The sequence below is a fragment of the Pieris rapae genome, chromosome 10 (assembly GCF_905147795.1).
Source record: "Pieris rapae chromosome 10, ilPieRapa1.1, whole genome shotgun sequence".
NCBI classification, from domain to species: Eukaryota; Metazoa; Arthropoda; class Insecta; order Lepidoptera; family Pieridae; genus Pieris; species Pieris rapae.
Genome location: NC_059518.1, coordinates 2,612,123 through 2,633,373, shown reverse-complemented (window position 1 = coordinate 2,633,373; position 21,251 = coordinate 2,612,123). Strand labels below are relative to the sequence as shown.

The 21,251-nt window shown below is 35.6% G+C and overlaps 1 protein-coding gene across 1 annotated transcript in view; it reads left to right on the top strand.

Annotated features, from left to right (window-relative positions):
- The window catches only part of LOC111000131 (unconventional myosin-XV), a 77,032-nt gene extending 55,781 nt beyond the window's left edge, over positions 1-21,251 (top strand). Inside the window, exons 25-33 of the mRNA XM_022269485.2 lie at positions 14,974-15,232; positions 15,524-15,678; positions 15,958-16,096; positions 16,720-16,848; positions 17,561-17,785; positions 18,014-18,292; positions 19,052-19,240; positions 19,371-19,521; positions 20,131-21,251. Coding sequence (XP_022125177.2) covers positions 14,974-15,232; positions 15,524-15,678; positions 15,958-16,096; positions 16,720-16,848; positions 17,561-17,785; positions 18,014-18,292; positions 19,052-19,240; positions 19,371-19,521; positions 20,131-20,147 — 1,543 coding nt within the window. The 3' untranslated portion in view covers positions 20,148-21,251. The remainder of the gene's footprint in view (positions 1-14,973; positions 15,233-15,523; positions 15,679-15,957; positions 16,097-16,719; positions 16,849-17,560; positions 17,786-18,013; positions 18,293-19,051; positions 19,241-19,370; positions 19,522-20,130) is intronic.

Here is a 21,251-nt window from a genome sequence, read left to right as displayed (position 1 = left end):
ACATTTACATTCAATGCGATCGTTTATTTCTAGGGCTGATGCTTTTATTACTTAAATAATAAATGAATAATATGTATTACTACCAACGCACTACCGGCGCTACTCAAGTAATTTCGAACCAATTCTACTTAGGGTTCTTTAGGAAAAAAAGGCCGGCCATTTAAGAATTGGTACGCTTTTTTCTTGAAGGACCATAAGTCGAATTGGTTCGGAATTACTTGAGTACTTGGGTAGCGCTGGTAGTGCGTTGGTAGTAAAATTATTCATTTATTATTTAAGTAATAAAAGTGCTGGTGCGCAAAAACTGCCTTGAAAAACGCGCTTTAGCATTAAAGTTATATTAAAAATTACTATATAAATTAATTATGTAGAAAAATAATACATTAAAAATTTATGTTGAATTTGAGTTTCAGAGTTGCCTTGCATTATATGTGTACCGTACCTACTGACTTCGTTTTATAGTGAAAAACATTTTTCGATACAATATAATGTATTTTTTGTACACAATTCAAAGACAATAAAGTTAATAGTAAGGTCTGAAAGTGCTGATGTCAACGCTGAGTATAAACAAATTACGACCTAATTTCCACGGTACAATGGCGTATAGCTTGCATTGTGTTGTGCATCAAACATTTCTGCTTACTTTACATAATTTCATCTGTTATAACATAAACATAATACAGAATGTTACGAAATTCTCCTTCGTTTAATTAGTGCTATAATTATTTAACAGCAATTCTGTTTTACAATAAGAATGCCTATTGTAGGTAAGAATCGGTTTACAGTTGAAAAACCTGGATTTTTCTATTATGACTTTTTTAAAGTAGGATTTATTATAAATTCTTTTTCTAAGAAAAAAATGGATAAAGTAAAGAATGCAGCTTAAAGAAACACAACTAATATAACAGATGTTACATTAAAAAAAATGACCTAAAGTGGAAATGGGCGGGCCACATGGCAAGAGGAACAGAAAAGTGGAGCAAAACAGTACAATAAAAAAAGAAAAACAAAGTGTCTTCTTTCATAGAGACTAAGTAGTGTCATTTGTCACCTTATAATGTCAAACATGCTTTTTATTAAATTAGGTTTTGTTTAAAATCACGTAGATATTATGGTTAAACTAGATCTTATGTTAAATTGTCTGTGTGAATTTTCGAAATTTAAAAAAAAGCCCACGAACGTATCAATATCATTATAAATCATTTATTTTCTTTAACTGTTACAATATCATTTATCTTTCCGAATTTAAAATGAATAATGTACGCAATTAATTTTGTGATAATTCTACGAAAAATGACTAATTTACATTTGAATATAAACTATTATAATAAGGTTTTTATAATGTCCAATAAATCGTAATTCTTCTTTTGAATGTAGATGCCATAAAACACGAGTGTATTTTTTATTCCTTTTTTGTAATAAATTCGGAATTTCAATTTATTACACTAATTATTTCTTCTAGTAGTAATCGAAAACTCATTGCTTTAGTTTTGAGTAGTTCGAAGCGTGCATGTCAATGATCTTTAATGTAGGCCAAACATTTAAAGGCAAAAGATTCGAAAAGCTCTATTTTTTGCATAATCTGTCCGATTCGGTAATAGTTTAGGCCAAGGCCGTGAAACAATGATCCGTAAACTCTTGGGAAAAACTGCAGAGCCCTAGTTAGTCTTGTGATGAGCATCGTTCGCGCGTAACGCATTTGACAGTTGACATCGTGCACTGGCTGGTTACAATGCCGTGCGTAGCGACGGTGGCGCAGATGCTCCATCGCATGCAAGTATTCCGAATGATCTGTCAAATTTAACAGTGTTTTTTTTATTGTTTTTGTTATATTGGCGCCATTTAAAAAGTAATGTTCTGTGAAGTGAAATTTAGGTGATAGCAAAATATTTACAAAAATAAAGCGATATGGTCCAAAGACTTCATCCTGTCCGAAGACGGAATACAATACAAATTTACATGCAGTGTTTTTTATCCAATGCGTTGTATAATAACGAGCAATTTTCCCGTACAGCAATCTGTTTATTTTATCTTAAATAATTGTAACATAAATAGTGAGGTAAGGTGTTAATTTTTTAATTTAAATTAACTTCAGTATCATATTTTCATAGTATAAAACACAATTAGTACATTCCTCTTTTTTCCTGAACTATTACAAAAATTATGATATAAACTATTTGTTAATAAAAGTTATTGATCAAATATTACGTGTGCGTAAATTACTGTTTGCCATATTGTGCATATTCATAAGGCAATTAAGTATCTTCTAATAAGTGAGCTCGCATATTAGCTGTAAGAACATTCAATATTGCCATGTGAAATTACTTCCTAGTAATTATAAACTTCACATGCGCCTATGTAACATGTAGGGCTGACGCACCGAGGTATAAATTGTTTTTATCAGATAATTTACTAACAAACTAAATTAGTAGGCATGTAAAATTCATGTAAAAACAGTTTGTCTTAATACCTATATATATTGCTAATGTTCATTTTATGTCCACATCTATTTCAAGACGTCATTTTTCATATAACAGAATAAGATAAAACCGATAAATGAAGTGGAAGCAACCTTTTATTGATTTATCAACACTTTGTTGCAAGTATACAGAAATACAGTACAAATAAATAAAAAAACATGGATAAAAAACAACTGGCGGACTTATCGCTTTCTAGCGATGACTTCGAAGCAAACACAGAAAAAAATTAGTTAAGGTGAATAGCCATTTAGACAAAAGTAATGGAACGTTTTCATACATTTTTGTTTAAATTAAGACTGTAACCGAATAAAAATTAAATCTTTTGGACGAAATAGGTAAACATAATTACTTTATATAAATACATTTGGTTTTCTATCACATTAATACCCAGGATTTACGATACATAGTCGTAAAGACCGAATGTTTTTGGAAGGAAGTATTTTCTAGCTTATTTTACTATTATATCCCGTAGAGGTATAACAGGCGACAGGCTCAACTGAGCTGGAAAAATATGTAAATACATGAAGCATTAGGCGTCCCTTAGTTAAATAAGAACGCGAATAATTACAAAATATCGTGTACAAAGAAACACTAAACGGTCGAATGAAATTTAAAGTAATTGATTAGGTCCGTTCAAACACTTTCGCCCGAATGCGTGCGCGCACCTCAGTTACCGGTCATCGGTCGAACGCGCCGGTTTTTAACTTCGATTTTCCGATACACGATTTACAAATATTATATATATCGTAAGAGTTGAATCCGGAATTTACTCGAATTGAATTTTTTTAAAGAATTTTAAGAGCAATGAACTCAAGTTTAATATGAAAACTTCATTTATCAATTTAGTGTTAGAAGTTAGTATTTAACGGATATACGTTATGTGTTAAATTATTTGAATTATAAGTATTGTGTTATAATGTCGATAAAGGAGGATGTGGCCGAGATGTCGGGAGACAGTCTATCGTGTGCAGGAGATGGTGATGAGGAAGAACCTAACATTTTGTGAGAATATTAATGTTACATTTAATGTCATATACATATAATAATTTCAAAGTTACTGATTTACTCAAAAATTGAATATATTTAATAACCCTTTAACACAGTGTTTTCCAACATATTCCACACTTTTCTAAGAATATTTTGCCCCAAACATGAGAAAAAATTGTTTACTAAAGAACGTTAAATAAATTTGTATCACAAAGAACGGTTCGGTGGCCGTCGATACGTAATCTTATACTAAAATAAGTCCTGAGTACATACCTCAAGGTTGCTCCTTGTTAGGGCGAAAGGCACAAAAAAAAACACGTCAGCCGTAAGGATGGATAGATTGTTAGTTTTGGGAACAAGAAATGTTAGGACTGATGCTGTACCTTGCCTTACAATAATAGTTCACGAATACGCACAAAAACACTCACTATAATAGTCTAAATGGAGGACGTAACTATTGACAAGAGATGCACAAAAAAACACTATAAAATTGCATCTAACTGTACGCAACGAATGTTCAACCACGACACGTTCCCAATGCGAATGCGCGGATCAGCCGAGTTAAAAATATTTTTGGGACCACCCTCATGGCCCTCAATTTATTTTATCAACTAAATATGATTCTATTACGAACAGTCCCCCGTCCCAGTCAGGCTTAACATGACTGAGTCTAAAACCGGAGGCTGGTAGCAAAGGTTATGCCACTGGAAGACGTGACAAGCAGGCCACGGCTCTTTTTAAAACCGATTCCCCAACGCGGACCTCGGCGACTCGTGGGGTACCATCTGCACCCGGGAATAGTTTAATAATGCGACCGCGTCTCCAAGATAATGGTGGCATATTTGGTTCTTTGATAAGAACCAAGTCCCCAACTTTAGGCGGATCTGTTTTATCTATCCAACGAACTCGTTGCTGCAATAAATGGAGATATTCTATATTAAAACGTTTCCAAAAACTCTGAGATAATTGTTGTAGCAGTTGGAAACGTGAGAGCCGATTTATTGGTGTGTCCACAAATGGATATTCAGGTAACGCATTGAGAGGAGCCCCAATCAAAAAATGTCCAGGAGTTAAAGCTTCTAGATCATTTGGGTCCGAAGATATAGGACAAAGTGGTCGTGAGTTCAAAACAGATTCAATGTTACAAAAGACTGTGGCTAGTTCTTCATATGTAAGAACTGATTCTCCTATAATTCGTCGTATATGTGTTTTGGCCACCTTCACTACAGCCTCAAATATTCCACCCCAAGATGGATATCCAGCCGGACTAAATTTCCATTTAATTCCACGACGAGAAAGTGAACTTTCGATAGGCAGTTGGTTTTCAGTCAAAAACTTATAAACTTCTCCGAGGTAACGTTCACTGCCCTTAAAATTTGTCCCACAGTCGGAGCGAATCAAGTTTGGTAATCCTCGACGACTAACAAAACGAGACAAACAAGCGATAAAAGCTTCAGTACTAAGTGATGACACCACCTCCAGGTGTACGGATTTTGTAACAAGACAGACAAAGACACAGAGGTACCCTTTTACGATCTTGGCGTTTCGCAATGATGAAACCTTGATGGAAAATGGCCCAGCAAAATCGGTGCCTACACCAGAGAAGGGTCTAGCAGCAGTAATGCGATCTGGAGGCAAATCTCCCATTTGTGGTTGAGTCAAGGATGCTTTAAGTCGATAACAAGGAATACACTTAAAAATAACATTTCGAATAGCCCTCCTGGCTGACAAAATCCAAAATTGTTGATGAATAATAGCCAAAAGTGTATTTAAGCCAACATGTGCATTCTTTTCGTGTCTGTCAGTAATTATCAAATCTCCCAATGGAGTTCGATTAGGAAGGAGAAGCGGATGTTTATGATTATAAGGTAGTTCTGAATGGCGTAATCTCCCACCTACGCGTAACAAACCCTTATCATCAATAAATGGATTCAGCCGAGCAACAGATCCCTTTAATTTACCTTGTCCTTTTAGAGTAGCAAAGACTGTTCCAAAATGCTTAGCTTGGATATAACGAACCCAGAATAATAAGGATTCATTTCTTTCATCTGGTGATAATACATTTGACATATTCTTAATTGTTGGATTCCTTGAATTATAAATAAACCTCCTAATCCAGGCGGTCACTCCAATCAATTTGTCTAATGAACTAAACCTTGCGAGTAACGGGTCTAAGTTTTCTATCGATTCCTGAACGACAAGAGAAATAACTCTTAAACCCAGAAGGGGCTCAACAAGTTCCGTTTTAGTGCGAGGCCAACAATTTTCGGGTTGGTACAGCCAACCTGGAGCCCACCATAAGGGATGGTCTAATATTACTGGAGCCTCACAACCTCGAGATGCACAGTCTGCCGGATTAAGTTCTCCCGGTACATGCCTCCAATCCAAGGTCACGACAGATTGCTGAATTTGACAAACCCTATTGGCCACAAATACTTCCAAAACATGAACTGACGCTTGCAGCCATGCAAGAACTATCTGACTATCAGTCCAAGCAAAACACTTCTGAATATTCATTTTTTGGCCAAAAATGGATTTAACATGGTTTATCAAACGTGTCAATAGAACAGCACCTGATAACTCTAATTTAGGAATTGTTAAGCGTGTTCTTACCGGTGCAACCTTACTCTTTGCCATAACTAGTTTAACCGTTACAACACCAGATTGATTGACAGAACGAATATAAACTGCAGCAGCATAACCACTTTCCGATGCATCACAAAAACCATGAATATCCACTATGCATTTCCCTGGTGGCAATAAAGACCTATCAATTTTAATCAATTGAATTTCAGGAAGCGACGAAACAAACCTAACCCAAACACTTAACAATTCACCAACTAAAGGGGCATCCCATGTTAATCCTTGTAACCAAAGCTTTTGTATAAAACATTTTGCCCAAAAAACAACTGGAGCTAACCATCCATTAGGATCGTATATCCTGGCTACAGTTGAAAGTACTACACGCTTTGTCCAAGATTTAATTACATCTATGTCTTGCACTCGAAAGGTAAATATATCACCTAACGGTTGATACTGAATACCTAATACTGCAACAGCGTCAGGGTTGTCCACGTTCTGAAAAATATATGGATGTTGTTGATGATCCTCGGGTAAACCAGCAAGAACAGCTTGTGAGTTAGACACCCATTTCCTTAACTCATATCCACCAGCCTTAAGAATCCCAATTAGCTCATCGCGTAGTATCAAGGCTTCTTTCTCATTTGCAGCTCCAGTGCAAATGTCATCAACGAAAACATCACTATTCAAAACATCAGCTGCTCTTGGAAATTGCAAACGTTCTCGCTCAGCCAATTCTAACAATGTACGAATAGCAATATAAGGACTTGATCTGAGTCCGTATGTATTGGTATTTAATTCAAATACTGTAACTGGATCGGATTCCTTCTCACGCCACAAGATAAGTTGATAGCAACGGTCATCAGTATGAATTACAGTTTGCCTAAACATCATTTTAATATCTGCAACAAATACAATCTGATGTCTTCTAAAATTTGTTAAAATATCACCAATGTCACGATGTAACTTTGGGCCCGAATGCAAACATTGATTTAAAGAAACTCCATTGGAAGTAGGCGCTGAGCCATCAAAAACCACTCTTATTTTACCACCTTTAAACACAGCATGATGTGGAATGAAGTAGTGCTCCTGTGTGCGCCAATCAAAATCAGAAACTGACATATGTCCGAGCTTAAAGTACTCGTCCATAAACTCTATATACTTAGCACGAAAAGTAGAATCTCTCTTCATTCGTCTCTCCATGGATGTTAACCTTTTCTCAGCTAAAGACCTGGAGTGACCCAAAGGTGGTCGGGATGGTAAAAAAGGTAACCTCGTGACAAACCTACCCGAACGGAGACGACCAGTGTTATTCTGAAAAAACAATTCACATTCTTGGTGCTCCGGATTTTCACGAGCCGCTGTGGGAGGCTCTTCGACTTCCCAAAACCGTTGAATGGCTTCAGCAAGTGAGAGTCCCACACACAAGTTACCATCTTCAACGCTAAGAGATTCTATTGGAAACACAGGACCCATAATGACATCACCAAAATCAGTTGTGACTGCTACTAAACCCGCTGGTTGTAAAAGTGTGCTTTTACTTAGCCGCAGCATTCCCAAAACTTCTGCTCCGAGTAGCAAATCGATTTGACCTGGAATATGAAATGTACAATCCGCTAAGTTTAGACTACGTGTAAAATCTAATATCTCCGATGGTAATTTAACAAGTGGGTGTCTGCCCATAACATTATCTAAAATTATGGCAGAAATTGTAATCTGTGGCTGAGAGCATTGAACAGGAGAAAAAGTAAGTGTAACTTGTCCCCGCAAACCAGCAACCTTAGAGCCACCTACACCAAATATACTCCCGCTAGCAGGGAAAATACGCAACTGTAACCTATCCACCAAATCCATTGACACCAAACTTCCCTGTGCTCCAGAATCCAAAATCGCACGCGTGGTTACCTGCTCACCTGATGGAGAACCAACACAAATCTGTGCGGTGGGTAACAAAACAGTAATAGGAGATGTAGGAGTTCTAGTAGGGACGTGACCTAGTCAATATCCTTCTGGTTCAGGGACCCGCTGGCCTAAACGAGGCCACTCAGAAAAGGGCAAAGGCCTAACAAAATCACGACGTTGCTGTTTAATAACAGGTAATGCACAAGAGTCATAATTATCTTTGCTCTTAGGAAGTTGTTGCTGATCAGAGGTGACACGAGTCCTGTCATGAGACCTTAAGTTTCCCCCGCCCCTGCAGGGTGGTGGCTGCCTCCGATGATAATCATAATAACCTGATCCTGTACGGTGCCTGGAAGCATGACCAAAACTACAGTGTCTAACCTTCACACCACCATTCCACTGATCACCTGTATTTTGCATATCTTCAACAAACTCCCGTGCCGGTGCAGCTGATTGGGGTGAACCATTCATATTACCACAAAGTATAATGTGATGATTGCCATTACATTGTTTGCATGGTCGTGACACTTGGCATTGTGATGCCAGGTGCTTACCTAAACAACCATAACACCACTTCCGCTGTCGGGCAATATTTCGCCGTGCTTGAAAACGTAATGCTAAAAACTTTTGACATGACACTACGGTGTGATCAGGGACTCGACAATAAACACAACATTTGCCTGAATGTTGAGTTGCCACGTTATAAACTCGCTGGTCAGGGCGTCGCATTAAGCGCATATGCTGTTGTCGCGGCCTAGTAGAAATTGGGGCCGGCGTCGTGGACGGCGCTGGAACATTATCCTGTCTGCGACACTCATCCTCTAAAAACAAGATCAATTCATCAAACGTGGGAAGATGAGTGGTTGAATCTCCACCATACGCCTGTTCAAATCGGGTGCGCATATCTAAATTTAGTTTTTGTAATGTAATATGCAACAAAATAAAAGACCAACTATCTACAGGCAAATTTAAACCCCTTAAGCCATTAATTGCCACTAATAAAGGATTTAAAACTTGAATTCTTAAGTTGTGGCTCTGCACATTACTATGTAAATTTAAAATGACATTTACGTGGCTATCCGCTAGCCTACGTATATTTTGATACCGCCTCATTAGTAAATCTCTGCCTATATCATAGTTGTTGTCCACAAGTGCTAAATGTTGGACTAACCCTTTAGCCTCCCCGGTGAGACTAGCCAACAAATATGCCAACTTTTGCGCAGATGTTAAATCACCCCTTGAGTGCACTAAACTATCGAATAAATGTATAAACGCCACCCATTGGCTTAAGTCGCCACTAAAATGGGGCAAATCTAATTTGGGTAACCTACCTATAATACCACTTGAAAAAGTTAAACTATCCTTCGATTGAAGGTTATTTGACTGAGTAGCCGAATTTAATTTAATAATACCAACGGCTTCCCTGATTTGATCAGCCAAATCCTCAGCCTGATCCATGTCTGCACAAACCTTGTCCATCACCTCCGGTTCCAAACCCAATTCAAGTAATGCCTGATACGATTTATATAAATCTTTCATCCTATCCTCTAACGCGTCACTTCTTGATAGAAGGGCCTGAACTCGATCTTTTCGCGAAATATTTAAAACGGCCGATCCTAGCCACCGCAATACACCAGCTATTTGTGCCTTGTGCGAAACCGCCATTATATAAAAGTATAAAAGAACAAACAATAGCACAAAAATCAAATAAAAAGCAAATTATAATAAGCGGCTAATAACTTACTACAAAAAACGATTTATAACACTATCAACACACTATAATCCCTACAAACATAACAATATATATGCATTAATAAGTTATGAACCCAGGACTTATATACCGAAAAATCATTAACTAAAATGAAACCACGCTCTGCTACCAAAAAATTATGTATCACAAAGAACGGTTCGGTGGCCGTCGATACGTAATCTTATACTAAAATAAGTCCTGAGTACATACCTCAAGGTTGCTCCTTGTTAGGGCGAAAGGCACAAAAAAAAACACGTCAGCCGTAAGGATGGATAGATTGTTAGTTTTGGGAACAAGAAATGTTAGGACTGATGCTGTACCTTGCCTTACAATAATAGTTCACGAATACGCACAAAAACACTCACTATAATAGTCTAAATGGAGGACGTAACTATTGACAAGAGATGCACAAAAAAACACTATAAAATTGCATCTAACTGTACGCAACGAATGTTCAACCACGACACGTTCCCAATGCGAATGCGCGGATCAGCCGAGTTAAAAATATTTTTGGGACCACCCTCATGGCCCTCAATTTATTTTATCAACTAAATATGATTCTATTACGAACAAAATTACTAGGAAATTCTTAACGATACACAATAAGTACATTTTCAAAACATAATGAAAAACCGAAATTCAAATCCCAAATATATTTAATGATATTTCCAATAGCCCCATATTGATGTTAATCAAAATGTACCCCCAGTGGTGCGCGGGCCCACGTTAAATACTGCTATAAGGCATAGATATATTGTGAATGCTTTATATAGCCGTATTTTCTTATCAGTTATTATGAAGCTGATACTTATTGATATCACATATAAGTTGTACTTACCTACTTGTGTTTTTCAAAAATTGCTTTATGTCCTTGTTTTACCGAGCGCTGCGCTGTCTAAAGTTCTCATGTCATTTTCAAACATCTCTTCTATAATATATTTCTTTATAATATATATAAGTCTCATATCAGATTGTCCTCATTTTAAAATATGTTAAAGCAAGAATAAAGTAATCCTCCATCAGTGCCGATTAATATAACATTCTTCATCTTATGTACTATTTATATCTTGTCTTAACCTATTACGAGCCATAATTAATCCCTTTATCTTCATATATTTTACGTTTCTAGTTACTTTATAGTACGCACCACATTCAACATTTCTTTATACCCGGATTACTTAAACATTCTGCACAGACTAAATAGATAGATATAGTTCATATTTCTAAGCCTAGCTTTAAAAGGTCATTTATGATTGGAATGGAAAGTTGTAAAGCAACCTACGACTATATAGCACTGCAGGCGCCATGACATTAATTTAATTATGTCAGTTAACTCGTAGTTCTATATTGAGCCTTTCAAAATTCAATCCTATAATTCATCTAATAGCAAAAGCGTAAGTGCGACTCATGTATGTCATCATCCTATACGTTTTTGTCATAATATGGAACCTTACATGAGTAGTTTAAGATCTTAGTAACATCACTGATAAACTTATAATTATACATAACAATTCTTAAAACAATTTAAATGTATACCGGAAGACAATTTTTGATTTATAAGAGAATACGCCGGTGTTTTTAACAGGTTCCATGGAATATTGTATTTGCATGTAAGCATCACGTTTGTATAATAGCTGTATACACAATGCTAAAGTCAAAAAATTTTTTCGTAATATTCCTATAATTTAATAATTCGTACTTTGATGGACCAATTTTAAATTTAACCAATTAAATCTCAATATCGTATGGAATAGACATACAGTATACCTACTCCCCTAAAATAGGCAATCACGTTGTAAGAGTATTCTCATAAAACTGTTGCTTGAGAAATCCACACGTTTTAGGGGGGAAATCCTAAATCGCGTTATATTATATTACTGTATGTACGAGCCAAGGCTGTACATTTTGCTCACTCAGGCTTTCTTAGTTTTATAAGTGTGGCCATTTCCTTAATCGTGGGAGTTACGCTTCGAGAGTATAGCCAGACGTAGGCACTCTTTATACGTAGCAATTAACATTCGCTTAATCGCATCTTTTGTTGTACGGGAGTGGTTAATATACTTCAACTAAAATCCTCTATTATTTAAATCACTGATTACCCAGCAACCATACACTATATTTGATACAAAAGGTAAATTAGTGCGGCTTACCTAAATCATGTTTAAAAAGCGGAAACATTTCCGCGATCTCATAAGATTTTCAACGCACGTGTCTTGGTTAAAGCGTTTCTTTTTTCTCATTGAGCAGTGGAGTTATTGACACCTAGTTATATAAAAGCAAGCCTATTAAATCAGTGATTTTACTTAGCCGAGATTCATTCGCCGTTTTTATAGGAAGCGATATTATCTGAAACCTACAATTGTAGGATTTTTTGCTTTTGTTGGAAATAATATGCATATAGTATGTATATGTGGTCATTTCCATGTTTACCGGAATAAAAAAAGTAACTTTCTAGGGTCTGACATAATTATACTTATAAAATATGTAATAAATGAAAAGTGTTGCTACAACCTTTTTAGGCCTGGGCCTCAAATTTCTTTATCTGTTTCATGATCATTTCAATGTTTTTTAGTCAATCTAATCGGTGATCAACCTCTTGTGTCTTACACATGCCGTCGAATTTTTGGGTCTAAGGCAAGACGAGGCAAGATTTCCTAACGATGTTTTCCTGAAGCCAATAATGCTCCTAATTACACTAGTAGTCTAAATAAAGATTGTTGTCTACTTAGTACTTAGCCATTACAACTTATGCAAGATTACGTCAGTACAGTACCTACCTAGTAATTAAGTTACATGACTTGAGATTTAATTGATAATACGCATAATAATTACTTGCGTTGCAGGTAAAGAAGTTTTATTGTCTAATATTATTATATTTATGATGTAACTGGATACTGCTTAAAGTGGGCCTTCAGCGTGCGATTCTCAAGGTCGTAGGTTCGATCCCCGGCTGTACACCAGTGGAGTTTCATTCTATGTGCGCATTTAACATTCGATCCATCGGTAATTAGTAAGGGCCGAACAACCAACTTGCCTTAGACCCAAAAAGTCGACGGGTTGTGCTTTCACAAGAGGCTGATCACTTGCTCGCTTATTAGGCATTACATAGCCATAAAACAGGCACATAAATCTAAGGCTCAGACTTAAAAAGGTCTGCATACAAAAGCAGAAATGTATCAAAGCAAATGCTAGGAATCAAAGCTGTCGTTAATCTATTGGTATTTGTAAAAAAAATCCGAAAAGGGAGCTTGTAAAAATATTTCTGTGTTCTTAACAAGTTTATAAACTTGCGTATACTACGAAAAAAGAGCTTAAAAACAATTGTTTACGGTAACTAAACAACATGTTCACTACAACAACAACTACCTTCCTACTGTCGGGAATGCGGATCATTTCCACTTTCTTGCGCGCGCATTGTTCATTATTTAACGACATATACGCTGCAGAACCTATTGAATTTCAAGTAAAGTTTTCCCGCGGTTTTGCATAAATGCTTTCTCGGGATGGGTGTTTTACTTAATAATAATAACAATATTTCTCGTAAAAAATATATTATAATAATAATTTAACCATGGAGAGGTCCAGAGAAGTTGATAATACCTGTAGCCGAGTTTCCTCATCGGACGTCGAGGAAAAATGCGAAATTCCACTCGTATTAACCACGTATTGCCCACTGAAGTATTTCCGAGCCAATTCGACTTTGGTACCTTCAAGAAAAGAGCCTACAAATTCTCAAAAGGCCGGCAACAGAATCGTGACCCTCTGGCATTGAGAGTTCATGGGTGGCAGTCTCACTTTATATCAGGTGTACCTTCTGCCCGTATTCTCCCTGTTCTATTCAAAATACCAATATTTCAGAAACATAATTCTTTATTTTATTGTAATCTTACTCTTAAGTGCAGATAGCTAGCTATGTGTTTCTCAAACCGAGTCTAGGTTTGAGTACATATGTAACTGTGTTAACGTAAAGTATATTAATTTAAATAAAATTTATTATTTGTAAGATGAATGGCTCGAAGACATTATTTAGTATTCAGATGACGCTAATATAAAACCATAATGAATTAAATTTTATATGAATAATTTATCTATGGTTACAACTTTCCACCTAAAATATTCATATTATTAATTAATCCACACGATGATGTAATTATTTATAACCAAAGAGACTTTGCTTCCGTTTTCTTAATAACTAATAACTAAAATATATTTACGTAAAGAATTTTTCTTATTAGTAAACTACGGTTCAATTACTGTACCAGTCAAGACCATGTTGAATTTGTCACTTGCTTACAAGCAAACTTTTCTCATCCTCTGTACTTTTTTTCCTGCCTTCCTTTTTAAAGTAATGACTATGACAATACGATCAAATGTATATGGAAATATTCCCAAGCGTTAAGACAGCTACATTATTCATGGATATTGTTTGGGTCGAAAATTATTTGCAAATAAAGTGGTGATTGATTAATTATAAAAATCCGCCGTATAAAAATAGGATTGTAAATGCCATATTTATTATCATGTCATGTCAGAACATTATATTGGCATAATAATAGTTATATATGATTGTTGTCAAACTTATGGTCTGAATACTCTCCCATGCTATAAAGGCCCCATTAATAATTTAATTGTATAATTTTGTAGTTAAGTAGCGAAAAAGTTTCCTAGGATATCATAAGAATGGCTCGTTGGACACGCTTAATTTTCAGCATTTAAAACGAAGCTCCTCGATCCAATACTGATATGGAGTAAGATAATATTGACTGACATAATGTATTATACATTATCTTGATTGTATGTGGATCAGACGGCTTCTAAGAAGTTTGTTTACATTTGTAGGTTTGCGAACTCGAGAACTGATGTAGTTTATTTGAGGGCCTTGAATCAATATTATCAATAGTAGCAATTGATTGAATACATTGAAAAAAGCCAAATGCAATATTTTTACTAACATTTAAAAATATTACAAAAGTCGATGACACAGGGTTATTCAGCAAATTGTTTATTGAAAAGCAACAGACAGATTACTTATCGAGTGTCGAGTGACGATGATATGCAGAAAGTGTTTCGAAAGTGTAATATTTGTTTTAAATACTTGTATAAATTCACTTTTTAGACAATTTGGCTTCGCTTTTCGAAATTTAAATATGTATACAAAATTCTTCATATAGGCTTGTATCCAAATACGTCATTGAAACATTTTTCATTTCCTTTAGAATTCACCCAACGATTTAAAACGCTTCCGTCTATTCTAAAGTCCTATTCTTATTTCAGATTGGAAGTTCTTAAAGCGGACTCATCTCTAAAGAGCAAAGCGAAACGCAACGAGTGGACTTGGAAAGCTCAAACTGATGTCGTCAAGTGGCAAGCCACGCCCCTGCGTGCTCCATTACTTCGTCTTCCCGCAGCATTGGCTCCACCGGCCTTAGAATGCTTTACATGCGTAAGAGCATACTGTGGTGATTTGCAACCACCAGAGAGAGCTATGCACCAGGATTTGACTGAAGTCAAATGTGTCTACACTGTTCTTATGGTATGTTCTTTGCGTTGAAATTATATGTTGATAAAAGATGTATAATACATCTATTCAAATTTACTCTAAGACGGATTTTTTTCGGAAGATCAAATCAAATCTTGCCTGCAGTTATACTAAGTTAATTAATAATGGAATATAAAATATGAATATTTCAATTATTACTACATTTTACACTTAAAAATATATCTACATATATTTAAAAACGTAGCCTCAAATCAAAATGACACCCTCATTACAGTAACAAATATCGCATATACAAATTTGTCTTTATCTTTATTGCTATTTCAGCATTGCCACTCAGTCCCAGAACTCCGTGATGAAGTCTACTGTCAACTGATGAAGCAGACCACGTCAAACAGATCCGCCACACCAGACTCATGCCAGCGTGCTTGGAGACTCATGTCAATTCTTGCTGCGTACTTTACCTGCTCAGATACACTCAGGTATGTTTTGTTTAACTTTTAATCATATCATATTGTGGGAATCGAAAATACAACTACTAAATGTTTTTAGTTTGCATTTGTATTGACTTACATAATAAGTAGGTTTACTACCCTATCTATCTATCTACACTGCCTCTTTCGTTAACTTGGGAATTACACTACAATAAAAAATGATTTTTAATCGCCATGTAAAGAAGTAAAATATGTATATATAAAATGGTCGGTGTTAAGCTCTTTATTTAATAAGTAGCGGTAATTATTACGTTTTATTTTATTTAGGCCATTCTTAGTGGAATATTTGTCGGCGGCGGCAGCTGATCGGCGAAGACCCTGCCAAGGAACTGCAGCAGTATGTCTCGCTAACTTCAGGAAAACCGTTCGATGTGGCGGACGCAAGAATGTACCCAGTATTGAAGAGGTATTTTCTTATATATAAAATTCTTGTGTCACGGGGTTAGTAACCGAACTCCTCCGAAACGGCTCGACCGATTCTCATGAAATTTTGTGTGCGTATTGGGTAGGTCTGAGAATTGAACAACATCTATTTTTCATCCCCATAAATGTTAAGGGTGGTCCACCCCTAAATTTTTTTATCAATTTTTAAACAAAATTTTTCGTTTTTATTTTTTTGCACCATACAAAAATATGTGCAACCCTAAATTTTCACCCCTCTACAATCATCACTTATGTTTTTTTTGTTAATTATAAACTTTAATTTTTTGGCACAAAAACATGGCAAAACAACGTTTGCCGGGTCAGCTAGTATACTTATAAAAATATACAAAGTTGTTTTGTAATTCTTAAAATATCATTTAAAAAAAATCAATTTTTTTCAAATTCACATTCACCGGTTTTCCATTATATAATTTGTTTTTTTTTAAAACAAACGCCATTTTTTTTTTAATTTAAAATTTTAATGCATAGTCACACATTTCCTTGCCTTTTTTCATATATTTCTATATTTCTTTATTTAACTATATTTTTAACTAAATTTCACGACAAAGCTTTGTTATATAGTTAAATTGTTGCAACCCTTCTTAGGTTACAGCAGTATCAGCCGGTCGCTCAGCGCGTCGCCAGCTGTATCGACTGCCAGGCGGAGCTGAACGAGTCGTCAACACACGTTGCGCCACCACCGTACAGGATATTGTTGATGAGCTTACAGAACTGGTGAGAACAAAATAATAACTACCGATTTACTATCATCTATCAACTATCATCATTTATTTATTTATTCAATTACAGACATGGCTAAACTCACAATAAAATAGACTATAATATATACAATACAAAATTAATTAAACAACATAAAACACAGTATATTCTAACCCCTAATACTCTCCAAGTATACCCTCAAATCAGAGTACACTACCGCCATACGCTCACCAAATAGGTCGCTCTCGAGTCGAGACACCCATTAAGCTCTAACGAATTGTACCCCAATACCCCCATCAGGAATAGCTTTCATAAGGGGACCATATGACGCAGCTGGTTTATAAAATAAATAAATAAATCATCAGCCTCTTTATTTGATCCATATCTAGATGTAGGCCTCCCTCCTTTTCCTCCTGTACGCCCCCCACTGGCCTCTATGTATCCACTGGGAGTCAATCTCCATGACAATGTCGTTAGCCCACCTAGTCAATGGGCGACCGCGCGATTCTTTATTCAATTCAAGGAGCCTATCATAACTATCGAAATAACATGGCGGCCACCAACGCGTACAAATGAGATATTTTATATTATCTTAACTTTAATTATATTTACTTTACAGGCTATATTTTTATTTATTTTACAGAATAATTTAATAAATAATTAAATTGTTATATTAGAAAACCACTGTGATTCGTATTAATATCTCCGATAACGAAATCTTTTTCAGATCGGCGTCCGTAGCGAAGCAGAACGCGCCGAATTCTCTCTATATTGCATTGTCTCTGGTGACGCCTTGACCATGCCTTTGGCGAGTGACGAGTACGTCCTAGACGTGACCACTGAGCTCCAGCGAGCTCATCACCCCTTCTACCTGATCTTCTGCCGGTCAGTGTGGCACCACCCTCTGAGGACTGACGCCCCACCCCTATATACTGAAGTGCTTTTTAACCAGGTATTTATTACATAGTAATATTAATAATATAAATTGGACTTTTTGTTGTAACGATTAAACTCAATAATGACTTAAAATTTATATACCTACATAAAAAGATACATTTTAGTAGATATATCAGTTCACTGTTTTTTTTCCAATAATTACAATTATGTCACAGTCTATTATTTTATATCATATCTAAACAGTCTTATTATAAACATCATTATAACCGTATGAAATTTCTAGGTGGCGCCGGACTACCTGGAAGGTCTTCTGCTAGTTTTACCAGGAGGTGGTCCACCGGCAGCCAACGTAATCCGTGACGCAGCCTCAGTGGCTGCCCTACTCCATAGAGCTGCAGGCCTCGCTGAACCCCCGCATCCAAGAGACCTGAAGTTCCTCCTCCCGAAACCATTACTGGCGTTACGAGACCCCAGACCAAATAAATGGGCCTCCTGGGTAACTGCCGAGTGGCCTCAAGCAAGAGCTCTGTCTCCGCAGGCTGCTAAATCCAAAGTACTCCAGGTATGTAAACTCCTGTTGAGATATTACTGAAATGTGTTATTGCAGTTTTTGCCGTAGAAAAATATTTTACTTATGAATTTAATGCAATAGATCTTTTGGAAACATACAACAACACATAAGCTACCAACGCACTTTCTTCGCCCGATTTTTCCCTTTCAGAGGCCCTTTAAGCTTAGACGACATAGTGTTAAAGTTGAAAATATTTCATCATCTAACGTTAATATGGATGAGACCGGCTGCCCACGAAACAAGGAATCCTATTGTGCACTCTTTTAACAAGACATCCTTATTTATTTTGTAATATAGATTTTTATTTTATTTTTAAATTAGCAGTCATACATTTAGTTTTCTTATTTTATTTCATGTCACTAAATTTGCTTCGTCTAACATTCTATTGAATACTTATTCTTACGACCTGTGTATTAAACTGCTAATGCTCATAATTTATGTTATTTATTTTAATTTAATTGTAACATGATTTAAGTTCGGATGCGGTTGTTGTAGATGTTCAGCTATATGTTCGTGAGCTTATAACTTAGATACAATAGGGCGAATATTAGCTTCAATTATTGTTTACGCTTCTACGTATTAATAAAAATTTATAATTGTATTTTACCTACTCTTAGGTTACAACTCTAGATAAAATAAAAATACATATAATATTTATTATTTAATTACTTCTATTCTATCTCTACTTATATCTATTTCTACCGTACTGTATGGAGATTCGTAGATGACATAGATTCCGTTCCATTACAGGTACTATCCCGTTGGGCCCTATTCGGGTCGTCGTTCTTCGCGGTTCGTCGCGTAGGCGGAGGTGGCACGGGGGGCGAATGGCGCGAGTTCGTCCTTGCTCTGAACAGACGCGGCGTGCATCTGCTGCATCCACACACCCACGATACGGACACACATTGGCCGCACGCGGAACTCATTTCTACTAGAAAGGTAATTATTTTATTTCCTACGGTAAATTTCCTCTTATAGATATGAAATTTAATTAAGTTTTTTTTTTTATTTCAATTAATATTTTAAGGTTAAACAGATAGTACATGTCTTCTTTTCCCTTATCATTTAGGTGCGTTCCGAAGATGGCACCCTATTCTTGGACGTGAAGTGTGGATCGCTACTGCAACAGAGAGTCACACGGCTTCAAGCAGAACAGGCACACGAGATCGCTCGTCTCATACGACAGTACATTGCGCTACAGAGGGAGAGACACGATACTGGTAAGGGAGAGATTTTATCTATATAGAAGCAAATCTTATTGTTGTAAATGTTATATGGGAGAAAATAAATAACTAATTGTTATTATAAATAATCTAAATATTAAACCTTGTTTAACTTAGTATTCGATTTTTCAATAATCATGGGTGACTATAACTGACCATGCGTCGTGCTCGTTGCTACTGGTGGTGACGGGTCGGACTAGAATTCTTGTAAGCGGTGGTATTAATTTCAACCACGATTCAGCTTATATGTTGTCCTCACAGTTATATTAATGTATTTTCTCTATATTCTACTCATAGACGCTATTTCTTTTTAATTACCCTTTTAATAATTATTAATCACTAAAAGATGTCGTGTAGAAACACGACATCTTTTGGTATTTTACGTTAAAAACTGACAAAAACAGTCATTTAATTTATGAGTCAGTCAGTCCCAAGATATTGTGACCACAGTGAGACAAGATACTCTTTGACAGGCGTGATTCACTAATTCGATTTATTAGAATATAATCACGTGACTAATTGTTAGTTTTCACAATAGTATGTTTGTCTAAAGGTTAGGTTGGGTTGGAATTAGCGTTATAAATTAATGGTATATTTTCTTTACAGATATGAACAGCCAGTAGAGTTTGTGAACATAGCTACTGTGCATACCTCAATCCGTCCAAATCTGTGGGTTGGGCTTAGACCTAAGACTTCATCGTAACATATTGTGATAATTTTATGTGTTCTTTCAAAAACACGTAAAATATAATACTTTTTATATATTTTAATTTTTTCAGACTTTAGTGGTTTGTTTTTCTTCCTTTATTTTGCCATGTCTTATAAGAATTTATATTTAGTACCACCAACTATTTTAAAGGAGATGACCCTTAATTAAGACTTCATCATTTTATTTTATAAAAAAACTATTGTGAATACTGGCAGCTACTCCCTTCCTCGCTATACTTATACTGTATTATTATGTTCAATATAACATTTTCTATTGCCTAAATAATATATAAGTGGACGGTTGGTATTATATATTCTGACACCTACCTACCACTTATAATTGCAGAAGTTACTCTAAGGATTAGATTTAGAAACGAGACTTAACGCTAAGTCTAACTCTTGTATGTCAAAAACGTATTGAATTTTGACACACGAAAATCAAAGTTCGAACCAATTTCGTTTCTGAATCTTAAACAAAGTCTTATGCTACTACTAGACGCGTCAACAATCACGAAGGTTTTAAACAGATATTATTGATAACAGTATCTAAAGCAAAAGCATTGTTAAGCCAAAAATAAATTATCACAATATGGTACGAGATTCAGTAGAGTAAAATGAGAATAGGATTCTAGAATTCATTAAAATAGTTTACTTCTATTTTCATTTTAGTCAAGTTACGTTGTATTATATTTTATATAATTTATAGAGTATAACCAAAAAATATCTATTGTCACAATTTATAACTTGTCTATGGAATTCGTATTATTCGTTTATAATATTGTTTTTTTCCATAGACAAATATATCGATAGTTTAAGGTGCTAATACGAAGATAGATCGAAGTACGATAACCCATAGTTGTTTATATTTATTCGAAAGACAAAACGTGCTAATTAACAATGAGCACCTAAATTTTGTGTAAAAGACCGAATAGGTCGGAGTCATGTTTATTTTTATATGAAATTTTATATTGTAATTATAATTGAATGTTTGTACATGTCAATAAAGGTATACAGTTTTA